Consider the following 13,654-nt stretch of genomic DNA (forward strand, 5'->3'; position numbering starts at 1 on the left):
AGGGAGTAGAAAACGAAGTAATGTTTTATGAATATAAAAATATTACCTCGTGCATCATATTCCAGGCGTAGCAAAGACTTCGCGGCCATAATGGTTTATGATGATTTCCGAAGGTGTACATGTATATCAGCCAAGGTGCTGGTACCAACAGGGTGAAGAGATCACACAGCGCCATAGCCATAAGTACAACGTTAGTAGGTGTTCTCATATGTCGCTTACTGAGAACAACAACAATCAGAGTATTGGCGACAATGGTGATGACTAACAGAAATGGCATGATGTATCCGTACAGGGGAACTGCATAGACTATAGGCATCTCATTTGTGATATTCATATGGTCAGGAACTGGTTGTAGCGCATTGTAGAACGTTCGGTTTTCCAATGTTGTGTTGTAATCCTCCGGAAATAAATCACTGAAAAAAAAAATTGAATGAATGACCATCTGAATAATATCCACATTTCGTTTAAGTGTAAATTGTATTCTACGCTTTGAAATTTATTTGTATGAAATAAGAGAAAAGATTAGATTGATTCACTTAAGTTAGTTCGCCAAAAAGATGAAACACTTACTCCCAGTTGTAGAAACGTTGATTAAAACTTAATGCCGTCATTAAAATTGTAATCACCCAGTAGGAGGATCCTATTGGCTACCTGCATCGTTTGATGGAGGCATTAAATTTTAATGAACGTTTCTGCAACTGGGTCTTGACATGATTCTTTCATGTTCACAATAAGGCCTGCATATAATCAATTGAATTTTATTAAGATCTCCAATGTAGCTTCTATGAACAGAAAGTAGTATAACTTATATTTATTATGTATTCCCGAGTGCTTGATTTGTGCCTAGAAATGTAACTATGCGCAATGATTCGCTCGAATCATGGGTAGTGTAACAATTTGAATAAGGTATCACCATAAAGCAATAAACATAGATAGAGGGCGTATACGCGATTTTTACATGTTTTACATGGTTAGATTACGTTGTCGGATTGTGATATATTTCCAAATCCACAAACCATATCATTATTAATGTGTATTATATTGAATAAAATATATTTATTTGAGTGATTTCCGATTGAATATGAAAATTTGAATATTTGGAATCTGATATTTTTCCTAATTGTCGAATTTATAATAAGCAGAATATTTATTATTTTCTGTATCTACCTGACGAAATCCAAGGTTTGAAAACTTTTGCCCTCCTAGTGTCATCGGTTGTTTCACGTCATTTGGAGAGCTTGAAGTTTGTTTTTTGAGTTTCTGATTTATTTAGGTATTTATTTCAATATATTTTGAGTTAATATGAAACGTTGATTCACTATGTAACATAAGAAGTGCGTTCTTAGTGGAGAAACTCGCGAATTGAGTGAAATATCGTATAACTGATATGTTTTCATTTCCGCGCGTTTCATGTTGGGGAAGAAATTTGCGCACTGAAAATGACATATACTCCCTCTATTTATATTCATTACTCTGAGGGTATCATATTTAATATCTCTGCCCTCATGCAAAATCAGAAAATATGCAAAAATGGTTAAACATTGGTTCGTAGGAGGACATTTTATAAGATTAGATCCAATCAATTTGTATCTACCTTGTGAGCGTGATGACAGCGCAACCCCTGAATTTTTAAATGGGAAGGGGGGTTGGGTGATATCTTCTTTTAAAGGTAATTGCATGCACTAGCGCCGCTAGGAAAAAAATTGTCAACGGAAAGAACATTATGTCTCTAATGGATTTTCATTTATTATTTATGTTTTAGATTATTTCTGGAAAACCCATAGTGAACATCAGGAAAAATTAAGCTTTCAAAACATGGCACAGAAATTTAGTGTTCCTATTTGAAAAAACATAACTTTGAGTCATAGCTTCGTGATTGAAAACCCTTTCTAAAACACGAGCACGCCACTGGATTCTACGTAGAAAAGTGCCTGTATAATGTTTTAATTTCGGAGCTCTAGCATCAGTATTAGGGGAGATATAAAAGTTTTTCCAATTTTCGCTTACAACTCGAAAACAAAAGAAGGTGGCCAAAAATGAAAACTTCCCTTGTTAGTTTCTCAGAAAAAGAGATCGAGAATAGGGTATCAGATTTTGTCTATCACCTCAGGTTTAAAAGTTGTAGTGCTAAAACATCGAAATTTGCCCACCCTGTACTTCTAATGATAAAGGAAAGATTTGCTCTTATACACTATAATATTGAAGTCTTTATTATTAATTAATTAGGCTGACATGTTTCGGCACAATTTGCCATTTTCGAAGATAACATTTCAAACATTTGGAGAAACCGGTCCTATTACTGTTAACTCAAACCATCAAAATTTAAATCATCAAATTGAATAACAAATAAAAAAACAAAAACCAACACAAAATAGGGCCTCTTCCAAATACTGTAGAGGGCGATGTTATGAAATAAATTAAAATAGAACGCATTGTCTTCACGAAGGAGGGTGAAGAAAAAGAGTACAGAAAAGTTCAATAGTATTCTTCTTTCTTTGTCAGCTAATAGTTTTTACTGTATCCAATAATTTATATGATTCTCGGAAAATAATAAAAAAGAGTAAAAGAATAGTTAGAATAACAAGAGTTGCAATGAAACATGAGAATAATGAAACATTTTTTACTATAAAAGATTCTCAAAATGTTCTTGGCTCTTAGACTATTAGAACCAAGACTATAAATACCTCGTGTTGTTTTTTTTATTTTGTATGGAGCCGAGATTTTAAGGGTACCTTTTCAAATTGACCTCGTTGCATATATTAAGTTGATCCGGTAGTAAGAGTTGATCCCCTCTCCCTTTAATGATGTCAACAGTTATTGATCTTTTCAGTAAAAATTGATTAAAACCGGAAAGTGTTGAAATTGAATCAACATGCATAAGTCGAAGTTGACTATAGATAGGTATAGTGTATAGTCTCACTGTTTCGAGGCAGTTAAACCTTCTGCAAGAAAACGAATTACCATCTGATAATAATGAATGAGGAAGACAAAACCTTTATTAATACTCATTAATAAATCGAAATTAATATACGTTATTTCATTGAAGAGACATAGATGAGCATTAAAAATAAATTAAAAACCTCTATTTGATGAGAAAACTATCAAATAATGAAATTCAAATCATTTTGAGTTGACAAGCACATCTTTCTTCTTACACAACACCTCAATGATACACATTTAGGGTTGCACGAACATTTGAAGAATCATTCCACTTCCAAGTGACTATGAAACACCAACAGCTCTCACTGCAAATGTTTTGTCCATAGGGGCTGAATTTGAATGAATGATGTTCCTGAGACATTTTCAATTGATACCCGAAAAATATTATCATTCAACTCTGAACGATCAGAAACTCTCGGCAGAGGAACTGAGGAGGAAGATATTTCTAATCACCTTGGGAAAAGCTGTTTTAGAATTCCATTTTTTGTGCCAATTCGATAAAATCCATCATCGACAACCTCCAATAACACGGCAAGAATAGATCGAGCATCTCTTTTTGCGCAATCAACATCAGGGAGAGGAACTGATGTCCTTTTTCCTAGTGGCGAAAGAGAGGGATGCGAAGTTTGACCATACGTTTGTTCTTTCCGATAATGGATATCTTCGGTTTTTTGTCTGTTTTCAGAGTAGATGTGTGCAGGTTAGTGAGGCAGTATGCATACTATCAGTATCATCAGTATAATCTACAGAACTCCATATTGATACAATCTAAATTTCGATTTGATTAATTTTGATTGGAATATTAGATTTTGTTATCTTGTTGCTGAATTTGGTTAATTGCACATTGAAAATCTTCTTCTGTTTCTGAGTTTGCTACTACCTCAGTAGGTAGTCTTTTCTAGTACGGGTAAATTTCACACCACTGTGTACTGCCCTATTCTTCATAAATTGAATGATCTTTACTCTATTTCAATGACATATGGTCTTGCCTGCAAGTTGTGAGCATATTATCCACATCCTGATTTACTCTTTTAATGCTATCTCAACCTTGGCTGTGGCGTGGTTTGCCGTGTACTATTCTGAAGTTTGGCCATGTCAATAATGTTATTAACTTATTCCCTACTATTATCTGACTGTAAGATAGAAGGACCTCATAACAAAGTAAAAATATCAATAATATTACTGCAGACTTCGTCTAAAGTTTTTGATTTGAGTGGTCTTAGCACGTACCTACACAAACACTATTGAATTGTGCTGGTATTGTATTAGGTACAAATTTTAAGTCTTCATATCAGATTGTGACTGAAAATCAATAAAATTCACTTGATATAGTGAAATCATATCCAGGAATAACAAGGGGTTCACAACCAGTACATTATTCTTATGTTTCAATTTTTGAACATAAGGTTCGGACCAACTAAAAAAAGTTCTGCATCGCATTCTGACTGGAAACGAAAAATACCGATTATTAACGGTTCCAAGGTCATGATGAGTATTTGGAGGGACAAGCTCGGCGTAGTGTATTATGAGTTGTTAAAGCCGACTGAAACAATCACAAACAATTGTTATTGAACGCAATTATTGCGTTTGAGCCGAGATTAGAGAAACAAACAGCCGCAATAGAACGAGAGATATGATAAAGTGACGTTGAAAGGGGAAGTCCTACCTCACCCGCCGTATTCTCCATTCGTAGCTCCCTGGAACTGTTACTTGTTTAGATCAATGGCACATGGCCTGGCTGACTAGCACCGATCTTATAAAGAAGTAAAAAATTGGATCGATGCAAAAGATGACCAGTTTTTTCAAAGCGGGATTCGCACGCTGCCAGAAAGATGGTAGAAAGTTGTGGCCAGCGATGGACAAACTGTGAATCATAAATGAATAACCAGTATATATATGAGGAATATTGCAGAAATGCCCCCGGAATATTCGTTTTATGTATGTATGTGCAACGATATTCGTGAAACATCCCAATAAAACGTCTGTGAGGGCGGGTATCTTTACTTTCACAGATGTTTCTGAAACATTTAGGCAACTTTGGGAGTAATGTTTCATGAATCAGATAATTCCGCGGCGCATTCTACTCTCTTCCACCTACTATAATCAACATAGATAAAATATTGAGCCAGTTTCCAAACAGCTGAGTACTTGAAGAATAATAACATAATTTTAATAATGAACAAATACCTACCCAAATATCGTTGTATTTTTGAACTCCATTTCACTTAGTAGGCAAACGATTACGGACTACGCCGTAATTGTTATGTTCAAGAAACTAGCATTTTTCATAGGGTTTCAACTTTTTCTATGTTTTTTGCAGCGTTCATGTACCTATCCTCATCAGGACTGTAGCAATTCTTCTCATGACCAGGCTTCATGTCCATTTCAGCTTTTCATTCTGAAATAATATCAAATCGTGAGAATAATGTCAAAAATATCTATTCATATATGGATATACAGTGTTCCATCATTACGCTTAAGCGCTGAAATTTTCGAATATTTTTTCGACACAGTATCATTATGCTCTATTAGAGCTACATTTTCAAATTGTGTACCAAAAAAGTGTAAATGACCAAACATTATAGAATATGCAGAATATTGTATGGATTAAATGAACTCGAGTTTATTCAAAGTTTTCTATGTTTAAAAAATAACGTTTTTGAGATATTTCGATTTTTCAGAATTGATTGATTTGATTTGATTTGAGATTTTCAAAGTAAATACTAGAAGAACGGAGGTGCAGATTACTGACTTTTTGATAGATATTGAGAACTCTACTGGGTATTTAAAATGAGACAATTCAATGATGATTTACGATCATCAAAAAGTCAGTAACTTCTAGTTCTAGTATTCACATACAAAATCTCATTTGAAAAAATTCATTACGAAATTAGTAGATTTCTCCAAAGATCCTCAAATTCATGAAAAAATGACATATCTCAAAAACGGAATTTAAAGAGCAGGGCCAGCGTTAGGGGTGAAACGACTGTTTTATAGGCGCTTCTATTTGAGCGGTAGTAATTCGGCCCAGTTTGCTGGCCGTCTTCAGTTTGATTGTACTGAGAAGGACCGATTATTTGGCTCTGAGAAGAACCTTTCGCCAAACTAGATCTGCCTGAACTAGTACGTAACATACTCTATATTTATTATTATAATTATTACAGCTCAACCCTTGATATATAATCTCCTGATGTAGTATTGTGTTGTTTGAATTTCAAAACAGATTCAAATCTCAGGAAATTCCGAGCAGCTCAATAAAGATATTTGACCTGTTTGTTCCTGCGTTTCAAACTTCTCAAATTGTGAAGAAACCCAAATAATAGGGTAATAAACACAGCAACATATGTATATGGTATTCACTATAGGACTTTCTTTCTTTCCGAAACATTAAATATTGTGTATTTACGTATCAGTAAAAAGATATCCATTATTTTTCCAAAGATGGCTTCAGTAATCTGCGTCTCGCGTTGTATAAGTCCGATCGGGTTTCACTAGATGGAGTTAGAAAGATGAGATTACAACAAAAACTTATCTGACAGTTTTGTGATCAATTGACTCAGTTCAGTCTGAGCGCGCGTCATAGGCGACACTAGCAAAGAAAAAATACGCTATATTTTACAGGTTTCCTCGATAAAGGCGAAAATGCAAGCCAGGCGGCTAAAAATGAAAATGACGATTTTGATCCTGAAACTGTAGCCAATCACATGAATTTTGGTTTTGTCGATCCGTTAATTTGAAGTCAAAAATGCATCACGCACTGAAAGGCCAATTGTCCAAAATGTCGATAAATCATAAAATTTGTCGAGTCCGACCATAACCTAAGTTTCGATTTCCCAAGAGCTAAAAATTGCACAAAAAACACTGTTTGGAACCATTTGTATAAGGCTGGTCTGCAGAAGCTCGATGTATGGGTATCACACGAGTTAACGCATGAAGCGAATTTCCATCTGCGAATCACTGATGTATCCCAACTAAATCGACTCATTTTTGAAGCGGTTAGTGACTGGTGATGAAAAGAGGATCACTTACAAAAATATTAAGCGAAAACAGTCTTGGTCGAAACGCGGAAACGGTGGTCAAGCTTGGATTGATGGTCAGGAAGGTTTTGTTGTGTGTTTGGTGGGATTGGCAGGGAATTATATACCATGAGGTGCTCCTCTACGCCATAACTGTTGACTCGGAACTGTACTGTCATCAATTGAACCGTCTGAAGGAAACAATCGTCCAGAATCGGCCATCTTCTTCTTCTAGGTTCTCATACATCCACCTTATAGTCCGGACCTGGCACCAAGTGATTGCCATCTCTTCCTGTCCATAGCGAATAATTTTGCTGGTGGAAAATTCGCTTCAACAGAGGTTTCTGAAAATCGACTGTCCCAATTTTTTGCCAATACGGACGAGGGCTTATATGAGATAGTCATAGAGTTCAGATGTTACCATAATCATCATCACGTTTATGATTTTTACCTTTTCGAGAAAAGAAATGTGAAAATAAATAACGAACGAAATAGATTATGTGGCTCTGCTTATCGTAAAAAAAAGCAGAAAGGGAAGCAGGAAAAAAAAGTTTTATGGATAAAATACCAACGCTGACAAAGTTATTCGATAAGGATGATGCACTTGTTGTTGCAACTATCTCACAGGCAGGGCAGCCAACAGAAATTACGGGCCCGGAGGGGATATGAAAATTCGGCCCCAGGCGCTTTCGCCATTTTGAGTCGCACTCTTACAAAATGGCGAATTACAAATTCATCGTCTTTGCATTTTTTCACCATTTAAATTGTGAGTTATGTGTTCAACTTATGGTAATTTAATGAAATGAATTTAAATTTATAAGGTTGAATTTATCTGCGTATCCCACACAATTTGATATCTACTGAAAACATGAGCATAATATATTAAAAAATATTTCGTTTTATATTTGCATCCTATAAGGATGGGTTATAATATGTAGATCTGTAGGTGTAGATTTGAAATGAATTACATCGCAGGATTGGACATTTATTCAGGACAATTTGTTATTTCTACACCAGTGGCTATGAAAATTGGGTTTTTCTGGCCTTGAGTGCAGCAAAGGATTTGATAATAGAGACGAAATCAATTTTTGGATTGAATGTGATTCTAAGTACAGAAACTCTAGATTAGGCCGAACCAGAATGGAAATAATTTTTTATTCTTGCTCAAACACCATAACTAGGTATTCATGGTTTGGCTTGATTTTCAAGCTACTTGGCTTGAGCTTGGCTAGTAGTTTTTCAATCTCAAGTCAAGTATTTATTTATCAAGAACTTGAATCATACCAAGCAACTTGATTTGAAGCAGTTTTATTGTGTAGTGTTACATCAATAAAAATGATGAAATGAGAAGAAACCTTGCATAAAACACTTTATTTATTGAACTGATTGTATAATAAAAAGAACCGAAAATGTCATTATGATTAGAACTCTTTATTGCATAAAAGGTTGTACAATAGTTTGTTAAAAAAGTGCAAAAGGCTTTTTTTTTTAAATAGAAACAAGAATTAAATCACTATAAATTATATAATATATGTAAAACTTATAGCCATTTTTCCAATCCATTCTTCTAGGAATTTCGATTTCTTGGAAAAAGTAGAAAATGCCACCCTCCAATATTTGCCGCTCCTCTACAGCATTCAAGTTCTTTTGCTGAGTTTCGATTTCAAAAAACCCTTTTTTTTTCATTAAGAGTAAAACATTCGGATGATGCGGATGAACCATTATTTCAAATTCGAATGCGACCACGTCCAACCCTAGTTAATTCGATATAAAAAACATATGTGAAATTAATAGTATATTATTCAACGATCGGTAATGTAGGTCATAACTCACGCAGATGAAGTTTGCAGTAATTCATCAAGTGAGTTGTGGCCATTACCGCGAGTTAAATTCATTTATCTACTCCTATTGAATTATATATTCATTATTCAACTGCTTTTGAGCAATAAATACTAACAGAGTGAATTATAATAACTCACTACTATAACTCACTCTCACTATAATAAATCGGAAAAGATGGATCTGTGCTTCTATAGTTCTGTGCTTCCATTCGATTGGTCGAAAGGGAACATTCCATAATTGTTATTGAGTGGAGGAATGTCACTTTGATAATCTTGACGTTTATAGGTAAGTTTTGGAGTTTGTCAATAAAGTTCTATCTCTATTCTTGTATTTTAGTATTTATTGTAATATTCGTATATAAAGTATGGTATTTATTCAATTTATAGGTACTTCTAGAAATTAGGGTTTCTCGGAAAAAGTAGAAAATACCGCCCTCCAATATTTGCCGCTTCGGCGAAACTCGTTTTGTTTTTCCCTGAGAAAAAAAGGATTATTTTTAGTTTTTTTTTATATAATTACATATATGTAAGTGTGTAATATTTTTGAATAAATTCTATATTATATTATACATGTTTCTAATATTATCTTTTTTCGAGTATTTTTTATATTGAATAAAAACATTAATTAATTTTAATGGTTTTTCAAACCTTCATTTTCAATGTGGCTCCAGTTTTTAAATTTCTGAAACTACCAAAAGCTACCAATAGATTTCATAGAAATGTGAGAAAACTACTAATTAAGTCACACTGACGAATGCTTCAGTCCCTCGGCGCTCGAGGAATCCCCTTATTTAGTCTAAGCCCGCACGAGATTGCAGAAATATACGCCGTGCGACGCTGCATATCAATCTCAAATAATATCAAGTAGCTTGATATCAAGTCAATCAATAAATATCCAAAATCAAGTCGAGTCAAGCTCAAGTATGTAATTTTTCGTAAGCTTGATTTTCAAGTCAAGTAGTTGGTTAAAATGTCAAGCTACTTTACTTGACGAATCCCTATAACTTCGTTGGGCACTAACAACCAGTGGCGTACCCAAATATGAGCCTTGGGTTGGACGGTTATTCGTTTCCAATATCCTTGGAATTTTTACTGTTCACTTCTTTAGATTGATTTTCATCTGTCGAAGTGTTAGCTGTTGTATTCAAACGTAAAAAATTTGAATATTCGCCAGCATCAATTTTCCTCCTTTTATTTATATCCTTTTGTTTAGACTGTGATGAATTGTATGTAGGCCAAAGTAGACAATATTTAAAAAGTAGAATCGATCAACATAAATATGATATAAGAGATGCAAAAAATAGTGAGAAAACTGATTTGTATTCCCATTATTTCAAAGATGAACATAAATTTGATTTTTCAAACGTTAAAATCTTAGATAACAAGAAACCTTTCAAGACAAGAAACATCTTAGAAATGATAGATACAAACATCAACAAGTCTGTTAATTTTAGATCAGACACCGAACATCTAAGTTAATTATACAATTCTACTGACTAAATATAAAAATTAGAAATTATGTTGAATAAGGTTTTGGTCTTGTGTCTGTGGTGAGTTGTTGACAGTTCCTTTTATAGGTTAAGTTTTCTCTGTGGCTGATTCTAGAATATTCCGTTTTGATGTTGATTGATTGTAATTTTTTGATATGCGTAGATATTGTAGGATTTTATAATTGACGACTGATGTTAGCTTTTAATTGTGTTCGAAATCTGCTGAGAGAACTTAAATTTATAAAGGTAATTTTACCGTTTTTGTTTTGTATGTTTTTGTCATAATTGGTGTTTTTTAGGCCTGATGAATCAGATGAAATTCTGCGAAATGTCGCTAAATATATTTTAAAAGTTCTTCAGTGTTTGTCATTATTCCCACAAAGAAAAACCCTCTTTTTGGAGGACATAATACCTAATTTACTCTTGAAGAAAGTTTGATTACTCATAATAAGATTTAAGTTGAACATGGAATATAATAGAGAATATAAGAGAAACATTTCACGTCATTAACCTCAAACTTATCCTACTGACCTATCTTTAGCAGTGAACATTTTTACGTAGTGACTAATGGAATCCAAAGTGCTGACAATAGAATTATAAGATATACCTAATATGTTATTATTTATTTAGTTAAGGGTTCCTTAAAAATTGTATAAATTGCCATCAGGGGTACCGCCGATTCAATTCGAGTAGTTTGGAGCTTTTACTTCAGGATCTCATTCATTTTTACGCGATTGTTTATCATCAATTTGGCATTTTTAGCCCGAATGTGAATAATTATTGTGTCGATGACAGTCGTGTCAGAGCAAGCCCTTTGAAATAACCGCTGGTTGATGAATTCATTGATTCAGTTTTTTCACGATTTAATTATTGAGCGTTGTGATTTATAATGGATATTCCTCCTGTGGGTAGGGGGAGATATATCCACTTTTAGCAACCGATACCGGCAGTATAAAGGGTGGGCAAATTTCGATGTTTTAGCACTACTACTTTTAAACCTGAGGTGATAGACAAAATCTGATACCCCATTCTCGGTCTCTTCTTCTGAGAAACTAACAAGGGTAGTATTCGTTTTTGGCCACCTTCTTTTGTTTTCGAGTTATAAGCGAAAATTGGAAAAATGGCGATATCGAAAAACTTTTATATCTCCGCTAATACTGATGCTAGAGCTCTGGAATTAAAACACTATACAGGCACTTTTTTACGTTAAATCCAGTGGCGTGCTCGTATTTTCGAAAGGGTTTTTCATTACGAAGCTATGACCCAAAGTTATGTTTTTTCTAATGGGAACACTGAATTTCTGTGCCATTTTTTGAAAGCTTAATTTTTTCTGATTTCAAAAATATATAACATTATATGGTTTGTATGAAAATAAATAACAGAAAATGATCAAAAACCTTTTTTTACTTAAGAGTCTCAATATTTCTATGGTTTCAACTGTTGATGAGCACATAAAAATTGAGCTTTCTATAACAAGAGCAGTGTCCTTCCGTCAATCTGATTATTTCTATGCTTTTTACTCATTTCTACAAAATTCGAATCTAGATATATTTTATAAAAATAGTTTCGAAAATATAAATGAACTCGGAGAAAATTTCCTAGGTTGCTTGAACACAGTTTCAAATATTCATCTATTGAATTCGGTGTGAAATATCGAGAAGATGTGTCGACTGTACATTGTTGTCATTATTAGGTTAAATATTATTTCTTGTTTGTTTCCTTCGTAATTAGTTCAACTAGTTCAATTAGTTCAGTTAGTAGTTCAATCATGCGTTGTTTCATTTTCTATTTAAAATGGTGCGTATTCATTCTGAAGACCTATGAAAATAATCTTTTGATACATCCATCTCATTACAACTCTTTCGATTGAAACATTGGATCTTGTGGATCTTTTCGTTATTTCTAAATAAATTTTTTGATAAAAAATTTATGAAACATATCTAGATTCGAATTTTGTAGAAATTCGTAAAAAACATAGAAATAATCAGATTGACGGAAAGACACAGCTCTTGTTATAGAAAGCTCAATTTTTCTGTGCTCATTAACAGTTGAAACCATAGAAATATTGGGACTCTTAGATAAAAACAGGTTTTCGACCATTTTCTATTATTTATATCGATACAAACCATACGATGTTATATACTTTTGAAATCAGGAAAAATTAAGCTTTCAAAAAATGGCACAGAAATCTAGTGTTCCTATTTGAAAAAACTTAACTTTGGGACGTAGCTCCGTAATTAAAGACTCTTTTGAAAAGACAAGCACGCCACTGGATTCTACGTGAAAAAGTGCCTGTATCATGTTTTAATTTCAGAGCTCTATCATCAGTATTAGTGGAGATATAAATGTTTTTCGATATCGCCATTTTTCCAATTTTCACTTATAACTCGAAAACAAAAGAAGGTGGCCAAAAATGAATACTATCCTCATTAGTTTCTCAGAAAAAGAGACCGAGAATAGGGTATCAGATTTTGTCTATCTCCTCTGGTTTAAAAGTTGTAGTGCTAAAACATCGAAATTTGCCCACCTTGTACAAAATATTCACATTTTGATACAAGGATTTGGAAAATTAGCATCTGAGTCTTGATGAATATGTTATTCAACAATTCCCTTATAAACTTTGCATTACACACATCTTTACAATGAATTAGTTCATCGAATAATTCTTGAGAAACATCTGTGCAGTATTTGCGATGAAAACTTCTGCTGTAGACTAGAAATCTTCATTTTAAATAACTGGAAGTTGTCACAAGAAGGGGAGGAGAGTATTTATCTCCCAGATAACAGGAAACCTGGCTCTGATTCCAGTGATGAGCGAGTCTAATATCACGAACAATGTGGTAATTCTGAAATAATCTTCCTCTTCGAGATTTTGGTCGTCCATTTTCTGAGGTTTTGCCTTCCGACTAAGTGGAAATTTTGGAAGTTATATGTAGAACTACATACTTGCTATTTTCCTGCATTCAAGTAGAATTTCAACCATTTTTTCAATCAAAAAGGATTCACCACAATTTCGGAAATTTGAATAGTATTTTAAAACTTGTAATTTCTATAATAGTTTCGAGATTTTATGATGAAATTCTTGATACTAGTTAATTATTTCAATTTGTAACGGAATATTCCTCTAAAAACGAGTGGTACCTATTGTTCATGCTTTTTTTGTCTGAATCAGACAGAAATATTACTTTGTCATAGATATTAAGAAAAACAAATAGTGGAATATTATCTAGTTACAAGAACAAACGTTGAACAAGAACTGAAGTCTACCACATCTTGATTTAAATTCAGATGAATGCATAAGAAGTAGAAGATGCTTCTCGACTTCACTATTTAGTTCAGCTTCTAATACAGTAAAGAAATCAGACCA

The 13,654-nt window shown here is 33.6% G+C and overlaps 1 protein-coding gene across 1 annotated transcript in view; it reads right to left on the reverse strand.

The window, feature by feature from the left end:
* Window positions 1–13,654, reverse strand: part of LOC123673933 (sex peptide receptor) — a 109,866-nt gene that overhangs the window by 41,976 nt on the left and 54,236 nt on the right. Inside the window, exons 2-3 of the mRNA XM_045608701.1 lie at window positions 5,132–5,338; window positions 47–413 (exon numbers count right to left, since the gene is read on the reverse strand). Coding sequence (XP_045464657.1) covers window positions 47–413; window positions 5,132–5,160 — 396 coding nt within the window. The 5' untranslated portion in view covers window positions 5,161–5,338. The remainder of the gene's footprint in view (window positions 1–46; window positions 414–5,131; window positions 5,339–13,654) is intronic.

Source organism: Harmonia axyridis, chromosome 2 (genome assembly GCF_914767665.1).
Source record: "Harmonia axyridis chromosome 2, icHarAxyr1.1, whole genome shotgun sequence".
Lineage (NCBI taxonomy): Eukaryota > Metazoa > Arthropoda > Insecta > Coleoptera > Coccinellidae > Harmonia > Harmonia axyridis.